The sequence below is a fragment of the Typopeltis vanoorti genome, chromosome 24 (genome assembly GCF_054136105.1).
Source record: "Typopeltis vanoorti isolate ZY-2024b chromosome 24, IOZ_Tvanoo_1.0, whole genome shotgun sequence".
Classification (NCBI taxonomy): Eukaryota; Metazoa; Arthropoda; class Arachnida; order Uropygi; family Thelyphonidae; genus Typopeltis; species Typopeltis vanoorti.
In genome coordinates this window covers 53,170,062-53,195,029 of record NC_143572.1, presented here as the reverse complement: position 1 = coordinate 53,195,029, position 24,968 = coordinate 53,170,062, and the positions used below count along the sequence as shown (strand labels likewise).

General features: G+C 35.0%; 1 protein-coding gene across 3 annotated transcripts in view; it reads left to right on the top strand.

Moving 5' to 3' along the window:
• LOC150093204 (monocarboxylate transporter 9-like) overlaps positions 1-11,638 on the top strand; it is a 66,484-nt gene extending 54,846 nt beyond the window's left edge. For all 3 annotated transcript variants that reach the window (XM_090413289.1, XM_090413291.1, XM_090413290.1), the window contains 4 exons: positions 1,830-1,973; positions 2,737-3,888; positions 5,878-6,003; positions 11,097-11,638. In XM_090413289.1, coding sequence (XP_090269415.1) covers positions 1,830-1,973; positions 2,737-3,888; positions 5,878-6,003; positions 11,097-11,239 — 1,565 coding nt within the window. In that variant the 3' untranslated portion in view covers positions 11,240-11,638. The remainder of the gene's footprint in view (positions 1-1,829; positions 1,974-2,736; positions 3,889-5,877; positions 6,004-11,096) is intronic.
• Positions 11,639-24,968: the final 13,330 nt, after the last annotated feature.

The window sequence follows — 24,968 nt, the reverse complement described above, 5'->3', positions numbered from 1 at the left end:
AACAACAAGAACAAAAAAAAAAAAAAAACTTTTCCTGATACATGCACCGTTTCTTGTGAATGCGCACATGAAAGTATGTAGTTTTTCTCATAAGAATTAATGCTGCATCTAGCTAGCTGGTCAAGTGAATAGTGTACCATTCACCTGTGTGCCGAGGAGTCAACTTCCACAGTGGGCACTGGATGTCTTTAGGTGGTGGATGATTTTTTCTAAAACATTCCAAATCGAACATCTATTCCATCTGACTTTTCTCGATTATTTCTAGTGAACTATTATGTTGTCACGATTTAATTTATCCTAGATATTTCCTATTACAGTTCTGTCTGTGGCTATGTCATTTAAAAACTTTTCGAAGTAATTTTTTAAGCAAATCATATCCAAGAAGGACTGCAAAATTCTACATATTACATCAACACCATGGTCGGGCTAAAACTTAGATAATTTGGAAACCTTACTCTAGGACACCATACATGATAAATTTCCAAGTAGTACTTTCAAGCCACCACTAAAGTGCGGCGGTAGCCTCACATCAGGAGATGAAATCATCGCCTACCTACAAACATTCACAAATATCCATGTTCGCAGTGGAATTCGAACCAATGGCCTATTGATTAGAGAGTACAAGTGTTATATACTCAGCCTACCAGGCCTACGCTCCAGATATTCTGAATACTTTACCTTTTTGTATCGTTTTTTTGATTTTTGATTCCTTTTGTGGTAATTCTTCATCTATTTCTAATGATCACGAAAACATTTTGAACCACGAGTTTATATATATATTTTTTTCTTCTTTTTTTTTTTCTCAAGAGAAAATAGAAATTTTTTTCTTGATATTCTCTAAAAGCACACATAAATGACTTTACTAGCGAATTTTATACGCGATTTCTTCTTTTGATTAATCTTCATGAATTCTCCACGATGAGTTTCTCATTTTTTCGACATTGAAGATAAGTTCACCAATGACTTTGATGTTATCTTTGATGAGAAAAACAGACTGATGCTGCCACGATTACAAATTTACTAATATTTATTTATCACTAAAGATACTCCAATTATTATTACGAGTGGTAAGATCGGTGTTATGAACAGAATAGATGATGCTCTTCTTGTCCAAATTCAGAATTTGGACAAGAAGAGCATCATCTTGATCAGGATCAGAATTTGGACACTGTCAGAATGCGGCTCACACTTTTGTTCAATGAAGTCAACTGGATTGTTCGGGGAGGTCCAGTGGAAGATGGCAAAAGAGTTGAGGAAGATTTCAAAACAACAGAAAAGAAAGAAAAAAAAAAAGAGGAGGAGACAACGTCGATAGGTACCGAAAGCTTGTAAATACTGAATAACAATTGAATCATTAATGTCGTTTTTTAATTAAAGTCTACGTTCATTTCCAATTAACCGATGGCGAGATATGCATAACTAGAAAATAATATGCAGTTTTTTTTTCCTGAATCACTGAATCCAAATTTCATTCATCCCAGTTCTTATCTGCTGTGATGAATGAAGCTGAATTATAATCCAGTATTCAGCTTTGATAAACGATTATCAAAGCTGAATACTGGATAATTTGATTAAAATGGAATCGACAGATGGTTCTGATATTTATCTTTCAATTAAATTCTGTTTTTGTTATTTTTTTTTATTTTATGGTATCAGCAATAGGAACAGAAATTTCTAGAAATGAATTAGAATAACATTCTAAGCTTTGCTGAAAATTTTACATTAGTTAGTATATGAATGTCACTATTCATTTAAAGCAAATATCTCATTTTCTATGAACTGTTTCACATTTCGTGCCAATTTATTTATTTTTTCCCCTCATTCTTTAGGTCCATTTGCCAGTGGTCTGACTAATAAATATGGCTGTCGTACAGTTACCATTGTAGGCGCATTACTGGCGTCAACAGGGCTTTTGCTCAGTCTCCCGGCTCCAAATGTCCCTTATTTGTTTGTGTCTGTTGGTTTCTGCACAGGTGAGTACCTGTAATTTAATTAATTAATTATATATATATATATATATATATATATATATATATATATATATATAACGTAATTAATTTTTCCTTGAACAAACTATGCATTTTTGAATTCTTAACCTACAGATTTTCATTAACATAGAAAGTAAAAATAAATAAATCCTCCACTCTTTTTCATTCCCAAAAGGGCATATATGGTACTAGTCCTTTTTGGAGGTCGGTCTCCACCTTCATTATTCGCCAAAAGATTACCACTGTCTCTCTCTTTCTAGCTGCCACCAATAGACGAAACAGAACGATAAGGCAGATAACTCTGCATTCTTGTGATTCTAGTCCTAAAATGACATTACTGTCTGGAATGTTATGAATCTGTCGGTAGAGTTCTGAGTTTCAATTTAAAAATTGAAATTCTAGTCTTCATCAGAAAAAGATTTTCATGTCAAATATGTCATGTAATAAATAAATAAAATACAGTCTAGGAAATGAAATTCACCTAGATCTGTAAGCCCATCCCAAAATGTCTTTTGGGTTGGGTTTCTGGTGATCTGAGACGGTAAAAGATGCCCATCGGTAGAGGACCTCCAAATATATTTGAAGTTTACATTTCTTTAATTTTAAGTTGTTCAGACTCTTAAAAAAAAGAATGTAAAGCAATGTCAAATTCTGTGACTGTTTTTATTAATAGAAGTTATTATCGTGATTTTTTTTTTTCTTAAATTATGTAATTAATTAATTTTTGGTTTGTTTGTTCTCCTTACAGGTGCTGGTTTTGGATTAATGTATTTGCCAGCTATTGTCTGCGTCACTTGCTACTTCGAGAAACGGCGAGCGTTTGCAACAGGAATTGCAGTCTGTGGATCCGGGATCGGCACTTTTGTAATGGCACCCTTAACGGAGTGGTTAGTAGATACTTATGGCTGGAAAGGAGCAATGCTCATTATTTCTGGATTAGTGTTAAATTGCGCCGTTTTTGGCGCCCTTTTTAGGCCGCTGGAGCAGTCAAAACCTCCGCAGACTATTGTTCTTGATTCGGCCAGTGTACGAGAAGAAGAGACACCTTGCATTAGTAGAAAGACGGACGACGCCGTCGAGGAGACACATAGGAAGTGCTTTTCAAACGGCAACCTTCCTTTACGCCAGTATAGTAGTCAAGGCGATATCACCTTGCGGCCGTCCAAGTGTCTCGTGCCTTTACCCAGGCCTAAATCAGACTTCATCACGATGTCATCTGTCCGCCGACTAGGCAATGGAATATTGCTTGAAGGCACCAAGGATGACATGTCTCTACCTGTCCTCCATGAGGACGCTATTGCACACGAACTTTCAGACTGTCACATTCTGGAAGTGGCCTGTCGACGTCATCACAGCGCGGGACGCGTGGGATTGATGCTGCAAAAAGACATCTTCTATAGTGGAAGTGTCTGCAACCTGCCTGAGTTTCGTTCCAATCCTGAGCTGTACAAGACCCATCTGGTGTCATCTACGCGATCGCAGAAGAGCGATGTGACTCTGAAGAAGAAGAGGATTCGGTTCTGCCCCAAAGAAATATCCGAAGCATTGTTGGAAATGATGGATTTCTCGTTGCTGAAGAATCTTGTTTTTCTACTGTTTGGCTTCTCCAACTTTCTCACCAATATTGGCTTTAATGTACCATACGTCTATACCAAAGACCGCGTCACCGAGATGAAGATCGGTGACGAACAAAGTAGCAGCTATGTACTGTCTGTCATCGGTATCTCTAATACTGTAGGAAGGGTTATTCTAGGCTACTTGTCTGACAAACCGTGGATCAATAGATTATGGCTGTACAATATTAGCCTAACAATTAGCGGTCTGGCCACAGCCTTGAGTTGTTTTTCCACCAGCTATGTGTTGATGATGATGTATGCAGCTACATTTGGAGCCACAGCAGGTATGTTTTTTAATCTGTGAATTACAATTTTCCACATTCTAGTTTAAGAGAACATTATTAACATTACGATTCTTTAAAAAAATAATGTTTTTTTTTTTTTTTCGTAAAAAGAAGAGTGTAAGCCTTTATTACGTTCAGGCGTGGGCGTTCATAGTCTGGGCTGACACTCCTATATTTTATGCCATACATTTTTACATCCTTTGGCTCATTGAAGAATGCTTCATACTTAAGTCATGAGGCTTTCAATATGTAATTTTTCACATCTCCACCTCCTCTCTTGTTCATGTTCATTTGGTTAATTAAGTAAATTAGTTAATTCTCTCAAAAACTGGAGAAGGCAAAATATGGCTATCAATTGTTTCTTCTCTTTGCTTTACAAAAAAAAAAAAAAAAAATCGTTTGGGGGGGGGGGAAATCCGACAACCTCTGAAACTTAGTCGATGGAAGAAAACAAAATGTTTAAGGAATCGGGTTATGGCACACTGTGTTATTTACATGCACACATAATTTAAAGATTTTTTATGTTTTCTATAATAACATCGAATAAAAAACTTCCAGACGGACAATCACATGGTGATATGTGATCGAGCACATTCGCCTCTAATCACTGTTGTGTGGTCCTCGCTTTGTATACAGGAGTCGTGTTGGAAGGTCCCCTGCTTACCGTGAAACAAGGTGCTGTTCATGGACCTTACCACAGGTTCCAGCACGGTGTCTTGATACACTTTGACGGAGATTTTGACCTCTTTCTCGTAATGGTGAAAATCTTTTCATCTGTGAAGAGGATATCTCTGTGTCTGCTGTTCGCATACCCCCGGAGAAGTGCCTTTGATTTTATCACCCTCTGCCGCATAAGTTGTGGTGTTAAGAACTGTCCAGTAGAACGACGATAGGCTTTCGTCCCTAGGTCATCAGCTAGTACACGTGACATCTTTCTCTGCGAAAGGTTCATCTCTTGCAACATCACTTTCTGCATTTTTACAGGATTACGGTGGAGGCCTTCACAGCCCTCACAAGCTGTTGCGTCCTAATGTTATTGGACTACTAATATCAATATATTAGTAGTCCAATAACACACCCGCTGATCCCGAGTGTTTTTAGCGGGTTGAAAATAGCAGGTGGTTGCATTCCAACCTTGTGAAGTGCTATTATAGCTACACAGTTCTCATAATCTCCCCAATGTATGTTAACCTATACAGCTAGACTCTCTCTACTGAAAAACACGCAAATGTTGGCTGCCCACAGTGCCACTAACGGAATCAGGCTCGCGCAATTCTGTGGGCGTGCTGAAGTTGTAACTGTATTTATGGTAAGACTGTATATTCCGTACATGATTTTTTTTTAAATTTAAAAACATGTGCAATATAATTTAACCAGGAACCTTTGCTGTACAGCATAGTGGATATCAGCGTTCAAAGTTTAATTTCATATACTCTAGTTCCTAAATCACTAAGTACTTATCCCAAAGAGAGTACGCAAAACGTTTAGCTCAAATACATAGAATCGGTAGGTTTTGTTTCCTCGCACTTCCGATGATACGACAGGAGACACACAGATTTAAGCACTGAGGTATAAAATCACTTCAATGATACACAAAACTTAAATCTGGTATGCCAGAAAGTTGAAATGGTGAAAATGAAGAGAAGAAAAAAAAAAATTTAACGGTTGATGTGTGTACACCAGAGTAAAGAATATAATCTGCCAACTGTTTGTGTTTGGCATTCCCTGATCCGATAACCGCATTTTAATCAGTGAGTTAGAAAAGAACTATTATCTCATAATCTCTATATCGCTTGAGTTAAATCTAAATGATTTAATATAACGGAATTGTAAATTTAATTTTGATTAAGGAGTGCAATTTAAGACATTCGATTTCATATTTTAGCTTTACTTCTTATATAATGCTATATATATATATATTTTTTTTATTTATTTATTTATTATTTATTATTATTTTTTTAAAATTGTATTTCTTTTTCACAATACCAGGTGCGTATGTAAGCCTCACATCTGTTATTCTTGTGGATTTACTTGGTCTGGATAAACTAACGAATGGATTTGGACTGCTACTTGTGTTTGAAGGTGTTGCTTGCTTTTTGGGTCCTCCAATTACAGGTAAATCATCGATCAAATCTGATTATTTAGATAATTTATGACATGATAATTTAGTGTTATTGAAGAATTACAAAATTACTTAGGGCTTGTTTCACTCATTTAACTTTTGCGAAATGAAAAACTCAAATTTTCGGAAGAGATAAAGAAAGAAAAGAAAAGAAAAAAGAACTGTTACCTCCGCACAAGGCCGACTAAACAATCTTCAAGTAACTAGCGTATGTAAAATTCACCCTATTATGACGAGAATTGAACAAACGCCATTTTCCAAAATCGAAAGGCACATGTGACGTCGTTCTTCCAATTTCATAAAGATTTGGCCTTTATTATTTATAAAAATTTAGTATCGTCATTTTCTTGAATTGCTAGAAACGCTACTAAAAATAATCAATATATGAACTTTTACTTATCAGACATATTCTTAAATTTACTGCAATTTTTATGACTAGTGCAATTTTTTTTAATGTTTCTCACCCACGAAAGGCTGTAAACCTAGAGCACATCAGTACTGTGCGCGGGATAAAGCATTTATTATTTCACTTATTTTTGTTGTATTTTTTTACATATTCCAGAAACCCTACTCAAGACCAAACATGGAACTTTATCAAACACGCCCAGGCTTCCAATAAGCGAAGCGACGAAATTCATCTTTCATGATACCAAAAGACCATAATAAATCTATCAGGCATTTATAGACTGCCAAGCTTGTTTTTCCGAATTGCCATGGCTCTTCTGTTGCTAACAGAACAGTCTTGTTTTACCAGATTATCTTGCAAAGCTTTATCATTCAAACAAATCATAAATCGAAGGCCGAAATAATGAAGCAAGGAAGTATGAATCTGTTTTAGTATCTTGTCAAAAATTATATTACTGTAAGCGAAATTGTTCTGATTTTAAATACGGATATGATATTAGATTTAAAATTAGGTTAATAACAGGTCTTGATATTAAGCTAACTATTCTATTTTATTACAGCTGACAATATCTATACCAAATATAAATATAATTACCAACTTCCACATAAACTTATTCACTAGTAAGATTTCAGTTATATTGACAACCACTATTGCAATCTTATTCTTCGGCACTACAGCCCCATGTAGGTTCGCCTCCCATTTTTGGGTTTCAGAACTCACTACGAGGTGGGGTCATTACCCCCCCCCACCACCACCACCACCACGCTCAACCATGTGTAATTGTCTGTGAAGCGTTGTGCTCTTAAGACCGGTTTGCCTGCTTTGCGGGAGGAAAGCCTCCAGATAAACTGGGGAGAAAAACTGCGCAACCCACGCCCAAGACCGGCTAACTTGGCTATATCTGAAAAAGATCCTTAGCAGTTGGAATTAATCGACCGTGAGATGCGGTGATTAATACCCTTGGAGGGTAATGGATGGCAATGCTGTAGCCAATGAAGTTCTAACTGAGGCTCGGCTATTGCTGTTACTCTCCTGCTATGATCAGAGCTTTAATAGCTCAATAACACCGTATCCCTACACTGTCCTCTACAGATAACGGGGAAGATGAAAAGCATTCTTGCTTCGCCCCTTTAAGCCAGTCCTTATAAGGACGTCAGCGACGAGAATCGAACGCAGGAAAATTTATACTGACGATACTAAATTTTATAAAAATTTAGCATAGTAATTTTCTTGAATTGTTGGAAACGCTACTACTACTAATAATATATGAAATTTTACTTACCAGACATATTCTTAAATTTACTGCAGTTTTTATGACTAGTGCAATTTTTTTTTTTTTAATATTTCTCACCCACGAAAGGTTGTAAACCTAGAGCTAAAGCATTTATTATTTTACTTATTTTTGTTGTATTATTTACATATTCCAGATCCAGAAATATGCGAGCGTGTAACTCGGACAATATTGCAATCACAGAAATTATATTCCAGAACGTGACGTAAGTCAACCACACGATTTATTGAAAATTTAGTCAGAAATTGCAAACGTGTTCAAATAGCAAATGGTAGGGCAAAACAGATACCAAAGGCTACTTACATTTACTGTTACAACTTGATAGAGCGCTGACATTTTTAACTACAACTTTATAATCGAAAAACTGCTAACATGGCACATTGACAGCAGACGACTGTAATAATTGACTTTCTAGAGCGCCCTCTACGAAATTACACATGATAGAAATAAATAGTAAATAGCATATAAAAACTTAATTCTTACAGTGTTGACATATCAATGTTGTCTTTTTGTGAATTTTATTTCCAGACCTTTAATCTATTGAAAATGGTGGGAGAAAGGGTTAACTGTGTGTAATATGGCTTCTAGAAATGAAGTCTAGGAATTCACTTAACAACTGGATGAAAAAGTTTGGAAAAACTAGGTCACCAGTCAAGCGAGGAGGCTGTACTATAGATCAGGAAGCATTTGAAAGGAGTCTACGAAAATCGATGCGGTGTACATCTGCTCAGCTAAACATTTTGCCATCAACAGTGCGGAAATTTTTGAAAGCAGAACTGCATAAAAAGATGCATACAAGATTGGGATGGTTCGAATGTTACAGGAAAAAGACTATCATGTGAGACTGAATTTCGGTCAACACTAATGTCAAAAATTGCCAATTCCCGTGAGATTTTAGACGTGTTGACGTTTTCTGATGTGGCAGCTTTCCACATTATTGGTTAACGTCAACCGCTACAAATGCTGCGTTTGAAGAAAAGAGAAACAAGATAAAAGATTTTCCAAAAATCAATGTGTGATATGCCCTCAGAAAGCCATGCATTATCGGCCCCTTCATTTTTGGAGAAATAACAATGAATGGTAACTTATAGTATAGCAAAATTTCCTCTTCCTCAAACTACAACGGTTGAATTTTTTAGATAGCACCGTATTCAGGTGAGCTATAAGGGTCTTGTGCGAGTCCTTTGTTAAATTTTTCTCAAATTTGGGAGTCCCTTGTTCTTCTTGTTTAATAATCTTGTAGAAGTAGAAAATACCACCGTGCAATGTATACATGCTACTATAATTGCTACTTTAAATTCATATGGATTTTCTGATAACTATATAAAAAATCATTTCATTGCATTTTGTTCTGATGGAACTAGTGTAATATTAGGAAACAAATCAGGTGTTGCAATCAAACTTCTACAAAAATTTCCCAACGTTGTGATTTGCCATTGCGCTCATCGTTTACAATTAGCATCAGATGATTCGATAAAAAACATTAAAGAAATACTGTAAATCATTTTGAATATTTATGGATAAATTATATGCTTTTTATCATCAATCACCAAAAAATCAACGAGAATTAAATACGATTGCAAAAGACCTTGGTATCGAAATTTTAAAGATCGGCTGTGTATTTGGACCACGATGGGCAGCTTGCAGTTTACGAACGGCTCTTGCTTTGTAGAGAAATTACCCAGCTTTATGCAAGCATTTTGCATCGAACGATAAATATAAGGACTTTTTAAACCGACTTCCCAATTTGGAATTTTTAAAAGATCTAGCATTAATGATTGATATCCCAGGAATTATCACATCATATCTCAGAAGCTCTACAAAGTCGCAATATAAGTATTATAAGGGATAAGTTAGGCCTTTTTTGCTCGACGATGCGAGCCCTTTGTTTAAATTTCCATAGCTCACCACTGACCGTATTACTTATTTTCAGCAAGATGGCGCAGCCTGGCACTGAGCTTCCCATGTGTGACGATTTTTGAATTGCATCTTTCAATACAGTTGGATCGTTAGAGGTGGACCAATTGCTTGGCCACTTCGTTCACCTGATTTGACCCACCGGTCAATTTTTATGGGATAAAACCGCAAAAGTAATTCACGAAATCACCGAGCATAAACTAGGGAATTCAATTAGTTGAAAAAGCTGTTTGCGATATCTCATGAAAGATGGTGGTTATGTTGAAGGTTTAAAATTCGAGCTGTAAAACTGTAAGAATTCAGCTTTCGCATGCTGTTTTGTACATCCAAAGTTTTTGAAGTTGCACAAGGACTTTATAATCACTCTTTATGTAAGCATAAGATTGAAATACATTTACGTCTTTTCATATAACGTTGTATTGGAATACATAAATGGATTATAATTAAAACTTAGGGTAAAGGCTTATATAAAGTCATAATGAAGCGACCTGCTACATTTTGCAATCTCTAATTCGGTGACATGAATTCTATATTCAAAAGAAGTAAATACTATATTATCATCATTGTTAATTTTCTGATATATACCTTCAAGAGGTGCGCAGGCCACTGTGATTTTCCTTTCTTCTTCTTCCTTTACGTATTAGGCCTAATAGCCCGTTACGATTCGAAACCGGAAATCCCACAGAATAGATCGGTCAATCCTTATTCCTGAGTGTTCTATGTCTATAGATGCGTGTTCGAAGAGCCGATTTGTCTGTTCTGAGGCATGAAAAAACCCGATTTTCCGGGTTTTTTCACCCGGAAAGCCCTCGTATGAGACCGGCTAACTCACTTTTCCGCGAGAATGACCAGATAAAGGTTCCTCACTTCACTTCACGGACGGGAATCGAACTCAGATGTTTCCGACCAAAGGGCTTCGTCTATACCGACTGAGTTACGCAGGCTCATTAATTTTCCTCTAAATTAGTCTATTACTTGTCAGCCTGCCAATATTGTCTCATCTAGCTTTTCGGTTTTTTAAGTCAATCTTCCTGAATCATCCAACTAGATCTTGGACTTCTGTATCTTTTCCTGCACTCTTGGCATCAAATCACTGTTTTACTAACCTTTTCTCTCCCATTTTGTTTAAGTGACCATACCATCTTAGATTAGTTTTGCTCGCACATTCTTGAATGGAGTATAATAAAATTCAAAATAAATATTTTCATTATAAAAGGTTCTCGATCTTTCCCCTTAATTCCATCAGAACTGGATCCGGCGAAATCCATTACATCTCGCCATCCAGAATGTTAGATATGATTAAAACATTGGTTTTATAACTAATACTGCTCATTATTACTTAGACAACCCCTCCTGATTAAAATAATCTGCAAAAAAGTTTAATTTATTTTTAAATTACTGTGCACTATTAGTTATTCTTGAAAAATACAAATACGCCAATTTAGAAATCTTTTCGTTTCTTTGTATTCTAGGTTGGCTCTACGACGGAACAGGATCGTATGACCCTGGATTTTATGTAGCTGGAACCATGATAGCGGTCAGTGGATTAATGTTGTTTGCTACGCCATATATAAGTAGAAGAATGCAACGGAACTCGTCAGGAAATAGTGTCTGAAGGATTTTTTTATTTCGTTTTTTCATCTGTAAGAAGACTGCTCAGGAAACTATTTAAACTGTGATGATTTCTTTTCTTACTAAAATTTCTTGTAGAAATGGCATCTCGACTACATTTGGTCGCTGTTTATATATACACATATATGTATATGTATGTATACATATCTCAAGTGCCGTGTTATCAGTAGTAACATGGGACCATTTTTTTTTTTTCATTGAAGTTTATATCACGTATACTCCCTTTGCAAGTAATGTTTACCAATGTACCTAACAATAGTTCTGACTATTGTCTGTCATTGTGTGACTATTATTACAAGCAAGTATTCATAGTGAACATGAGGTTTACTTACTAATTGTTCAACTACATATTTCAATAAAGCTAAATAAAGAATGGAACTGATGTTGTATTTACATTTTTATTAGGCATCTAGATTACACCAAGTCAACATTCAGAAAGTGCTATCACCCATATATAAAGCTATTCCAATAAAAGTGTATTAACGCGTGCATTGGATTCTTTTAACTCCAAATCAATTTGCTATTATGTTTCAAAAATATACACGTCAGTGGATTTGGGATATTACAAAAACAAATCTTGGGTTCCAGAGATGACAGACCAAATTGCTTACAAGTGTCGGCCTACAGTGGGTTAGAAATTATAACTTAACTGGGGATAACGAACAATTAATTGTTATGAATGCCAATTTTGATAATCGGTCTGATTTTATTCAAGTTTTAAACCAATTTATTGATATATATGAGACGGATTAAAATTGTTAGTGGAGATTGTCCATCCGTGGTTGTTAGTTATTCAATTCGCATTTCATGTCACTGGACACTTGTTTGTTTTTTTCTTTTACGTTCTCCGGAATCGCATCCCTGGTTTGGGATGACCACTAATTCTGTGATGTACTTTTAAAATGACTAGCTGAAAAATTTTGCGCGGTTGTATTATTTAATTCTGGTTTGTTAGCACTTAACCACAAAATATCTGAAATCCATTTGTTCCTGCAACCTCTTCACATAAATCACCTTTGAAATATAATTTCAAACTGCGGAGCGTTCACTGGGATGGGAACGTGAAATAATATCGAAATAGGTCCATGAAATGGTGGATAATTTTTATCTCCCATTGTGAAACACCACTCTGCTTGTTGAGACAAGTGGCTTGAAAATCCACCAGATTAGTCTAGAGAATTGCTTTCAGGTTATTTCCCATTGTATCACTCACTCAAAAGTTTCCTTGGTAGAATTCATATTAAAAAATAAAAGAACTTTATATCAGTAGAAAACACCAAAGCTACCGCGCTATGAAAAACTTTGCATAAAAGACACGTTCGTCTATCACACTAAATATTAATATAGTTGATATAGATTCTCTTCTTTCTCAACCTTTATCTGTACCTCACACACGGCACTGATGTGCTATAGGTTCTTGTACCTCTCGTGTGTGGGATATATATATATATATAGGATAAGGTGATTGGCCCTGTGCTTCCTGATGCGTCTGTAGATGCGTGTGTTCAAGGACCGGCTTGCTTTGGGGGACGAAAAACCAGAGTGGAATTCCAAGTGCAAAAAAACCCTATCTTCGTATAAGACCGGCTAACTCAAATTTCATCGCAAGAGACCAGATAAATGATCTTCACGTCACTGACGGAAATCGAACTCCAGGTCTTTCCGAAAAAGGGTTTCGTCTATAACGACTGAGCTACGGAGGCTCCAAAACAAACTCCTCCTAGTGGAAATAAAATAATCACTAGAAAGCCAATATAAATTTAAATACCAGGAAATTGCTATGGCAACCTCCCATGTTTACGTCAGACAAAACATCACAGTAGAACGAAGCTGTGACGTAGAAATTACGTGTAGAATTATACGTGGTTAGATAGCCTTTGGAAAACACCGGAAAGCACTCAAAGGAAACATCTCGATTTGCCTTGAAAGAAATATTCGACAATCATGTACTTCTGGTCATGACATATGAAAGTGAAACGTGGACTTTTACTAAAAAAAAAAATTGACCAACAGTTGAGAATTACCCAGAGGAAAATGGAAAGATCATTACTCGATATTACCATTCTAGATAGAATGCGAAATTCTTGGATAGGGTGATAGACATTATACAGCCATTAAAAGATCCAAATGGAACAGGCAGGTCATATTGCATTAAGTAACACTCAAAAGTGGACAAACTTAATATCTGAATGGTATCCCAGAGATGGAAAGAGCTACAGGAAAATCAAGGAGACTGCCAGAGGATGAGATTAAAGGGATAGCTGCAACTCAGTGGCATAGAAAAGCTCAAGATAGGACTGAATTGAGAATTTGGGAGAGGCCTTCGTCCAGCAGTGAACAGAAAATGGCTGAAGAAGGAGCGCGATTACAGAATTCTAGTTGAAAAATATATGTTTGATTTCAACACCTACAAATTAAGTGCAATCTTTTTTTCTTAATTCTGATTTACGATACCAGCATGCTAATACTTATCTATTAATGTTTTTAAGCGTGTTAAGGATTGTTTGAAGGGGGGGTGGGGAGTGACACTTTCTTGAATGTTTCTCTAACTCTTATGGACGTAATAATAACAACCATTTATAAAAACATGCCATGGTTCGGTCACCATCCATTAGCCCTTCGAAGAAGGGCTAATAAATGATGTTGATGCCTACGTTAAATCCTAATATATTGCCTACCAGCAAAGATATTTTAAATGATGTAACTACATTAAATAATTAACACCTGCAAATCTCATATGCAACATCCTTCACAATCATTTCATCTTTCTTTTTTATTTTTCATTTTGGAAAATCATTCGTTCCTATCTTTAACAAATTCGACCTACCCTTTAGGTGGATTACTCAGAAACCGTTTATTTTTCAAAACTGTTACACGAAACTAATATTTATTATTATCTGGCTATCAATTCATGGGACTCCAGGGATCACATTTCATTAAAAATTCGATTTTTTTTTTTTTTTTTTGTTTGTTTTCTTTGAGAGTTTTACGTTTGATGACGATACGACCATCAATTCATTACAGAAATTCATTGGAGCGTTTGCCAAAGGCGCCTGTGTTAGAAGGGTCCAAGTTGTAAGATATCCAATTATCGAAATTGTCACACTATAAAAGGCGTGGTCAAGTTAACTCGGGTTTTCGTCAGCAAAATAGGCAACCAGCCAGAAAAACATTCTCAGTTAACAAATATAATGCACTGGCCTTGTATCCTTAAATGTTTCTGGCGTAATTCAAAAACAACGCAACGTGATGAAATATCAATTTCTCGCCAGTAAACAAACCAAGTATGGTTTTGTGGTAAGCAAGAGCGGCTCGTGCATAGGCACTGCGGAACTGCAGCACCCCCAATTTTTCTCGATATATAAATATATTTATTAATTTATTTATATTTGCTTGTAATATTTCATTTTATCATCAACAATCCTATACAATTCTCTTATTTTGTATAAAAAATAATAAAATCCCATCTTGTAGCACTTAGGAAGGCGAAGGACGCTAGCAGCACTCTGTTTACCATAGTGTCATATTGCTACGCGCGCAAGCATATGCACGTCATGGTGAGATGCGAGCTATTAGCGTAATGCGACACTGTCCGTCGCACAGTTCCACTGTTGTTTATATGCAGTTTGTGCCAGTAGTAGAGTGTTCGTAGTGCTTATCGTGTTAACTCCGTCTCTTTAAATATTTGGACATTACAATTAAAGGATTTAATTGTAATATCCGAAAATTGTAAATCCATTCTTTTAATTACAATTAAAGGAATGGATTTTAATTTTAAGTAATTTTGAATTATATCAAACTGTATAATTTTATCGATAATAAACAATATTTTTTCATGTTTAATTTTTTTTTAATTTTTACCCATAATTTTGATACTTTATCCAAACACACTGTACTTATAGTGTGTATGTATGTTTCGACCGTTGCAGCACCCTTAATTTCAAGCCATGAGCCGCCACTGATACTGTTGCTAGTGGCAGTGCTGTGAAAAGAACCGCGTTACTGCATTAAAACAGCTGATACCATTTAATCTGTTATTTCATGATAATGCGAACGGTATCAGCTGTTTTAATGCAATGCGAATTGAGCTCCTCAGTTATTTATAAACGGAAAATTATCATGACACTTGCAAGGAATCTGACAACTTATCACAGGTTAGCACTACGTCTTCACTACTTAAATCCTCCATCTACTGCCCACCAATAATATTTTTGTGTAACTTGCGCGTGTTCTCTGGTCAATTTGTCTGTATATTGAATAAAAGGCATTGCTATGTCTGTACGAAATCCTAACTCACCTTTGGTTGTAAAAGTCCATATAAAGATTCCTCTTACGAGGAATCTTTATATGGACTTTATATGAAACGAGAATCGAACTCATCTCTCCCATTTGAAGAGCACAATGTCCCATCATTCTTCCAGTTGTGCTACGATGGAGCTTAATATCTAAATATTATATTATAAATGCATACCCAAACCAATAAAAATAATTTTAAAAATTTGAATAATCAGAGTATGCAGTTAAAGATTAATCAAATTCTACAAGTGGACAATAGCATAGTAAAACAATACACATAGTAGTGCCTACGTTGTGCAATTGGAAGGATAAAGCAATACTTTCTCAGACCGTCAAGTTTCGATCTCGTCATCACAAGAGGAATCGTATTTTTTTTTTTTATAATATATACAGGGTGTCCCAAAATTCACGCAAGAAGTAATTTTGATAGAAAACACAAGTTTTTAATTAAAAATTGTAATTTCTTATTAATTCATAACGTATACAGTATAGGGTTATGCATGGAATAGCATATAGGGTAAATGGCCTCCAAGGCTTTGCTGGCACATACGCACGCTTTTGTCGAAATTTTCCATGACCGTTTTGCATAAATGTGGCTGAATTTTGTTGATACAGCGCTCAATTTCCTCCTTCAAGGCGTGTGTGTGGTCGTGGGCTTGTTGGTATAAACCTTAGACTTCAAAAAAACCCAAAGAAAAAAGTCTAACGGCATTAAGTCACATGATCTGGGCGGCCAATTCTGATCACCAAAACGGGAAATTACACGACCAGGAAATGACTCATGCAGTAATTGAATTGTTTCTCGGGCTGTATGGCATGTGGCACCGTCTTGTCGAAACAACATGTCGTCCACACCCATATCTTGCAATTTAGGCACAAAAAACTGGATTATCATGTCGCGATAGCGAGCACCATTAACTGTTATTGCCTTACCAGCCGCATTTTCGAAGAAGAATGGACCGATGATGCCTCCAGCCCAAAATCCGCATCAAACAGTGACATGTTGTGGATGCATTTGTTTCTCAACAATCACTCGTGGATTTTGTGAAGCCCAAATGCGACAATTTTGTCGATTAACGAAGCCATCAAGATGAAAATGAGCCTCATCGCTGAAGATGATTTTGTTCGAAAAATAAGCATCCACTTGTTGTTGTTCCATAATCCATTCAACGAACTCTCTTCGCTGTGTGTGGTCAGTAGGCTTCAGTTCTTGAGTCAATTGAACTTTGTAAGCATAAAGATGCAAATCTTTCGCGAGAATACGCTGTAGAGAGCTTCTCGAAATGCCAAATTCAAGACCATGGTGCGGAATTGATGTTCCTGGACTCTCAGCAACACTCTCACGAACTAATTCGATTTTTTCTGTTGAACGAGTTGTCGAAGGACGGCCAGAGTGTATAAGATCACCAATTGATCCGGTTTCCTTGAATTTTTTAATTAATCTTTTCACAGAACTGATACAGAAGCAGCATTTTTTTTTATCTTGGACACATCAGCCAGAGAATACACGTAATTTACAGAGAAAAATACTATTTATGGTGGGCAGTAGATGCCGTTATATATGAATGGTACCATTGCAGCTGCGTAAATATCGAAACTCAATAGGTCGTATTAATTCTTGTATACTAAAAAAATCTGAACTGGCACTAATAAACGGTATTATCTCAGAAATGTAAAAGTTTTACACACCTGTTTCTCTTAAAGTTGGACAAGTAGAAAAGGGTCACACATTTCTTTTAGAAATTGTCATATAAAAATTTGCTTCTACAAACCCTTTATCCACAGCTCATTGTAGAGCACGTTTTCAGTGGTGTTATATCCATAAATATTGGACAAGAGTGTATATAAAGAGTGCACCTTATTTTATACAATTGTGTGTGTGTGTGTGTGTGTGTGTCATTAAGCTTGTTTTTCTAGGCTTGAACATTCTGGGTCATGATAACAGATACATCTTTTATGCTATTTTATGGGAATTTCTGTGGACCTTTCAGCCTGATGTAAAAAAATACAGTAACAAGCACTGAAATGCATTAATTAGCGACCTAAGACAATGGATGTCATTTGTCTTTATAAATGTAAGGAGTAAATATAATTTTAATATTGGTTAGAATATACTACATAAGTTGGTGTTTCTTCTAATTCTAGTGGATCGTTCTGAGAAACCACGAACCTAACATAATGAGATAAGTCGAAAGCCATATTTTCTTGAACAGTGTTCATTACTAATTACTATTAATTTCATTTAAAAACCCTAATTTCAAGGTCATTGGACTCGAGTTACCTTCATTGCCTTACGATAACGTTCATGATGGCTACATCGTCAGGAAAAAAAAACTTTATATGATCGACTGTAGCCAAAGACTAGAAAATCTTCTTCTGGTTAAGAACTTTTTAGCTAGTTCTCTAGTTGTTCGACTTTTGGGATATGTAAATAGTGTTCACCCCAGAAACTCAGGTTTGTAACCCTACAACTTCGAAAATAAAACTAGAATTTATACCGTTTCAAACAAGAATGCCAATTAGGATTAAGGACAAAATCGCGTCAGTTGTCTGTCGTATCATCCTACTCTTTCGCTAATGGCTATGGATCTCATGAATCTTTGCGGAGATTAAATCCTGTAACACCAATTTCCACAAATAGTTACGATCATAGAGTGCTGCTATCGCTTTGAGTTATAAAAAATAGGCATAAAGGGTTTATGGTTATTTATTTATCTATTGGCTCTGAGCTCTTACAACTGCATAGCATGCATTAACAAGCTATATGTATCATTAGTGTTATTTTATCCTCAATCACCACTGTTTACCTTCAAATTGAATATTGCCGAAGTGAATGAATAAATGATTTTTTATTTTATTTTATTTTTATTTTCAGTATTCGTAGAAATTAGGAGTGATGATGATTCACTCGGAGATAAGCCGATTGAATTGAATGTTGCTTAAAAAATAAATAAAATAAATTTAAAAAATGTTAACCTCCGCTTTCTATAACAGGTCTTATAATTTTAAGGAATTGGATTGTGGTTATTTGTAATAAGGCTATAGTACTAGTGTATTAAGTTAATTGTCTTCTTTTGGCCAGTTTGCCTGTTTTTCGCGATTTAAAATTACAGTTTTTCTAGAAGAAGAACAGACCAACTAATTTATGCTCAGATTAAAAAACAAAAACAAAAAATTATACCCCTGCCACAGCCAGCAACATCCTACAAAGGTATTTCCGAATTATTCCTTCTATATATATTCTTCATATATCTGTCTATATAAAACATCAGTAATGCCCTAAAATTTGAGTAAAAAGCCAATGACATTATAAAAGGGGAACTCCTAAACAAAAATAGGCTAAATAGCCATAAAAATAATATTTGCTTAGAGGAGTAACATGGGAATTTTCCCAGAATAATACTTTTGTAAAGATTCTTCGAACGGAATTGGATCCCAGGTATTTCCATTTAAAGGGCATCGTTTTTCATTTACTTTTGATAATGTTAGGAGATAATGACTTTATTTCATTTAAATGAATATTTAATGGTAACGCCTCCATACATGGCCTCTTAGCATGGCATCAATTAGAAAATGACGAAATTTGTAAATATGTATTCTTTTAATAAAATCGAAATTGTATACCTTTGATAACAAATAAATATTATACATGAACTCCAAATCACTTATACATTTATGTTATTTCATAGCATTAATTAAATCAATAAAAATCAAATAATTTTCCAATTAAAAGCACGTAATCATTGGTACGAGATGAATCACGCAGTGTGATTAGAGGGCGCTAATATGCAAGCATCTGCGGGGAAAAAAAAAACACTTAAACTTTATTAACAATGGGATTTATGTCTTTTGTACCTCGTTGCATTTAAGAAGTATACAATATTCAGGTGGGTAAATATTACATACTTCATTATTAAGCAGTCTTTTGCAGACCCCCCCCCCCCCCACACTCCCTCTCATAATCCAGAATAAACAACATATTTTTGATCGCGAACTAAAGGAAAATGCCCAACTTTTCATAAAAAAAGTGATAAAAGCCAGCATACATGTGCATATGTTTAAATATTAATTCTTATGATTAGTGACAGCAATAACTGATTTATAGCAGAGTAAATTATAATAATAATAATATAACGTGCACCTTTCTTATTAATGACTGAGAGTTTTTTTATGTCTCTTAGACAAAACTGAGTATAATATCTTTTTTAGCAACCTAAATATGACGTGACAAACATTGGAAATGGAAAATAGTTCGGCAAGTCATTGGTTAACAACACCAGTCTTAGCCTGTTTGGGAACCTTTATTCTCGGAAGTGATAATAACCATACCAATAACACCCCGAGAGCTAGGTGGGTCCAGCGATGCCTTTCAAGTGATTCCAACAAAAATTTTCAATCTCAAATGCATTGGAGTTGGAAAAGAATAACATAATGATATACTGCAGATTATAATTTACTAAGAATATCTCAAGGAAATACCCTTCCCCCCCCCCTTTCGCTGCTGTTGAAACTTTTACGAATCGTTTCCAGCAACTAAACATTTTTTTTTAAATCGAAGGATTATTACTCAAGCACATATGGTCAACTCTGATAATTTATCAGCTATATCAATAATGACTCTTGCATTTGACATCGCTAATGTAGTTTAATTGTCGTTATTCCTTAAGCTATTTGTAATGCACTGTATGTCGGGCATAATTTTATTTTTATTTTTTGTAAACTTTTATAAAAGAAACAGTCCAAACGGGTCTGTGAAACGATTGGTTTAATTTTATATAGCTTATGTAGATATGTTAATTATATTTGAAACAGGAAGATAACCACAGAAGCTTACAAATGACACACATTTTACCGAACTGTATTTATTTATATAACACACTGTAGTAATTATAACATGCGAACTTTAGAACATTGAACGGCAAATGATTATTATCATTTTAAAAAAGTCATCATAAGATGTTTGCATTTTATAAACTTCGAAAACATTTTTATGCGAAATAATAAATGACTTAGCACTTGTGTTATTTTATTTATTTATTTTTTTTTTCTATAGAGTCACTCAAATGTGTAAGTGAGCACACTCCATTTAATGATATTAATTTTTAACTTTTCAGAACGTTATAACATTCTGAAATACACTTTACTTTGATAATATATTTTTCTGAATAACTTTATTTTTTTATTTTTATTATTTATTTATTCTTTTGTCCCGCAGATGCCAGAAATAAAAATTTTGCTTTGATCTTTTGTTAACACTTCAAAGCCTCTGTTATTAGCAGTGGAGTATAATAGAGGTATCACGCATGCGTAACTAAGTACTGTTCCGTTGTTTACTTTTCGCTTCCTTCAGCTAATAAAACCGGATGTAGACAGAGTTGAAAACAACTTGATATTGAATTGGCAGCTTATACTGCATGCTCCAAGTGTCAACAAGGCAGCAAATATGTAGAGCTATTTGTCCAAAAGGGGAGAACCGCTGATACTGTACAAGGAGCCATTGTAAAGAGGGTAGAGCGTATTAAGGAAATCACTGTCATCTCTAATTACGATCGTATGCAGACTTCATTACGTTCTTCTCTTAATGCTACATTTAAAACAGCAGCAATTTTGGAAAAAATGCTCCACCTTCTGGGAGTGTCCAATCAGGCCTCAAATAAGACATTTACAATTTTGGAAGATTTTGCTGTACAAAATGAATTAATGAAACAAAATGAATTTAGGTTCTAAATCGTACAAAATTTTTGTATGATTTAGAACCATCGGTTATAACCTAGTCTGTAACCTTCATTTTGTGCTTACTGATTTGTATTCCCTGAGGATGCCAATAGAAACAGATTGACGAAACATGTAGGAGGATAAAAATAAAGCTACTTGATAAAGATTTTATAAAAAAGTGTAATAGTCTTAAAAAAGTTTCGTATCAATAACAATGACAAGTGCAAACGAATATCGTCATTAGATCGCAGTGCATTTGTTTCGTGTAACGATAATTGAAAAAATATAATTCTTTTCATATTTTCAACAGTGACACTCGTCATAATTCAGTCTTGTGTCTATAATAAATAAATAATTATATGTTATTTTAACAAAATAAAATAAGATTTACAAAAAAAAAAAGTTCACCACGAACATGCGCCAATAATAAACGTTTCATATCTCACAGAAATAACGAGTGCAGGCATAAGATACACTGCCCAAGCGGCAGTGTATCTAATGACGTAACGTGCAACTACAAGCCAAACGAATATCAGCGTTAGATCGCAGTGCATTTGTTTCCTGTAACGATAATTGAAAAAATATTATTATTTTCAACAGTGACACTCGTCATAATTCAGCCTTGTATCTATAATAAATAAATAATTATGTTATTTTAACAAAATAAAATAAGATTTACAAAAAATAGTTCACCACGCACACGCACTGCTGTTTGAGGAGTTACAGTTGGGAATGATGTAACCTACAATGACAAGAGCAAACGAATATCGGAGTTAGATCGCAGTGCATTTGTTTCGTAATCTGAAGCGTTAATCGAACAATTGCAATTATTAACTATTCAATCAATGTCAAAACATAAGCTGTAATAACCTTTAACATGTTGTATTGCATTTATATAATGTTGTAAGCATTGTTATTATTTATAAACACAAACAAAATTGAATTTTTTCATTTTTTCCTTGGGGTGCTGCAGTGTCGCAGTGCTTATGTACGGGCCGCCACTGATAGAAATAGAAGACACGATACAACATAAATAAAAAAAAAAAGGAATTTTAATTAGGAAAAGATTTTTCTATTTTCTAATAGAAAATAGGGAAAAAATTTCCTATTTTTTTTCTTTTTCTTTAGGGGGGGGGGACAAGTCCCCTGTCTTTCCCTCTATGTGCTCCACTGATATGAATCGTTACATAACTAAAAATACTGAATGCGTAGTAACCGTTACACAAAAATACAAGTAAAACAGAAACACGTGGAGCGTGGAAGCTGAATTAACATCCATTCTTTACTCAAAACTGAAGGAACTTTGGGGAAGAGATTAAATTGGAATAGCGATAGTTTGGGCTTCAACGCGATGCATTCTATAGTGAAGGAGTGATGAAAATGTTTGGTCTAAAAAAGTCACGAAACTATAGATTGCAGGCGTGATTATATTGAGGAATAATTGGGTAAAATTTCAGAATCAATTCAAAGTAAGTATCCATTTTTGTTTTCATCAAATACTTACTCTCAACACCGGAAAGCAATAGGCATTCTCCAAAATAATCACAAAGTAAATAAATAAAAAAATGGTTGAAGACAATCATAAAATGATGCGTTTCACAATTGTGTTTTTTGTATTATCATAATTTTGATGCAACTTTTTCCAGATTTTACAAATGCAGTGTTCTGATTGAATATCGTTCATTTCTTGTAATCTTTTCAAGTACCGAATTTCAACCTTCTCTAGCCAGAGTCGAGGAATAAGTTGTTTTCCGGATGGACGGACTAATAATCAAATAAATAATATGCATGACAGTTGATGAACACATGAATCCATACAGAAATGCACGTCCATGAATGAATTTCTAATTATTTATTATTATTACGTGACACCTCCAAGGGCTCATCGTGGAAGGACGATCCATTCCACCCCGCCACACACACATCTAATCTTTCCTACTACTAATTAATTTTCCTATTATACACGACTGTGTACTATCAACGCCATCTACCGCCCTATTTAGTTAGTGCGTTTGGTAAACTACTAGATTCATCTTTGACCATTCGTCTGTACGTAAATTATTTTTTGGAATTCTACCCGAATGGAATTTTTTTTTTTTTTTTTTTTGAGAAAATTTTGAGAAAAATTCAATTTTAGTTTCAGTCGGATCATTTTTTATTGGCAATACGACTCCATTCGATATTAATAATTTCAATGTGGCTATATACAATTTAATAAAATTTGGTATTTATGATCATGGGCACGCCAAGGGTATTTGCCGCCCTGGTGCAAACTTTTATCGGCCGCCGTATAATTGTACCGCGACAACCTCGGGTTGGCGCGGCCCTGTTTATGATCTCTATTAAAATTTGTTGAGTCGTTTCAAATCAACCATTTAAATCAGAAAATTAGACGAAATTACTATTACTTTAGTAATCATGCCCATTACTTCATTATGTCTACAATCCTTTCCTTATTTGTTTGTAAAAAGAGTGGGTATTAGACAGTGGTTCTTATCAATAGCATTTTAAAACGATTCTACTAGTAAAGATTAGAATTATGAGACGGCTCAGTTGCAGATATTAGCATATCAGCGTTGTATAATTACGTCAGCTAGAACGACAGTGAAATGGTTTCTGCAAGAACAAAGGGTGGAGATGAGAGATTAATATATTGCCAAGCGTTAGAGCTAAACAAAAAACAAAAGTCGTTAGAGTGTTTTTTTTTTTTTGCTTTTTTTTAATTTTTATTTTTATAAATGACTACGAAATTATTACATTATTAAATCTCCACTTCGCTTACTATTAGGTCGAGTGACTTGTTATAAAACTTATGATTAGAAATTGGGGGAATGTTAATTCTTTTCTCCATAATCTGATATGATTTCCATTTGCGTATATTCTCCGGTCGGTTTTTCATTTTTGTTTCTATGCGAATGAGAAAATAAGGAAACGTGAGTTTCCAGGAAGAAACCTTGGCTTTCCTATTAGATTCAAATCTACGCCTTCCTAACTAAAGGGCAATATTTATTCCCACTGTGCACCGGACACGGTTAAATTCTTGACAGCAATAATTAATTGCTTCTCCATCCTTCAATAATTAATTGGATTACATTTCACCACATAGTGTCGCTAGTGGTCTGTAGATCTAGACGTTTAATGTATCAGTCAGACAGACATTATCTATGAAATTATCCTTCTATAGATACAGAAGGCTGAAATAGAATACAACCGATATTTTAGTATTCCACAATTGTTTCTATACATCTAAACTGAATGGAGTAGTTGCTTCGATTTTAACGGTATGATATATTATTTTGTTGCATTTTCAACATTAAACATCTGTGGAAAACAAGAGCGAAATATCCTTACTATAATCAATAGTACAACTAATGACCATAATATGAAGTAGGAGCGAAATAAGAGAGGAGTTGGAGATTAATTGAATACGAATTGGATTCCCGAAAGCGTTGTGAGGTAATTCCTTCTCATTAGCATTTGTTTTGTACGAAATCCGAAGGCTGTGAACAGAGAAACCGAGGAAGTTATAAGGCACGTATTGTAGAAGCTTGGCGTCACACGCTGGGGATCGCACTGCAGAAGGTAACCTTGAAAGAGAAAAAAAAATGCTGTTTCAGTAATCGGTGTTTCAGTAAGGTATTTTATTGGTAATCCTTGAAAGATAGAGACAATAATGAATGGGTAATGATTCACTGTTATAA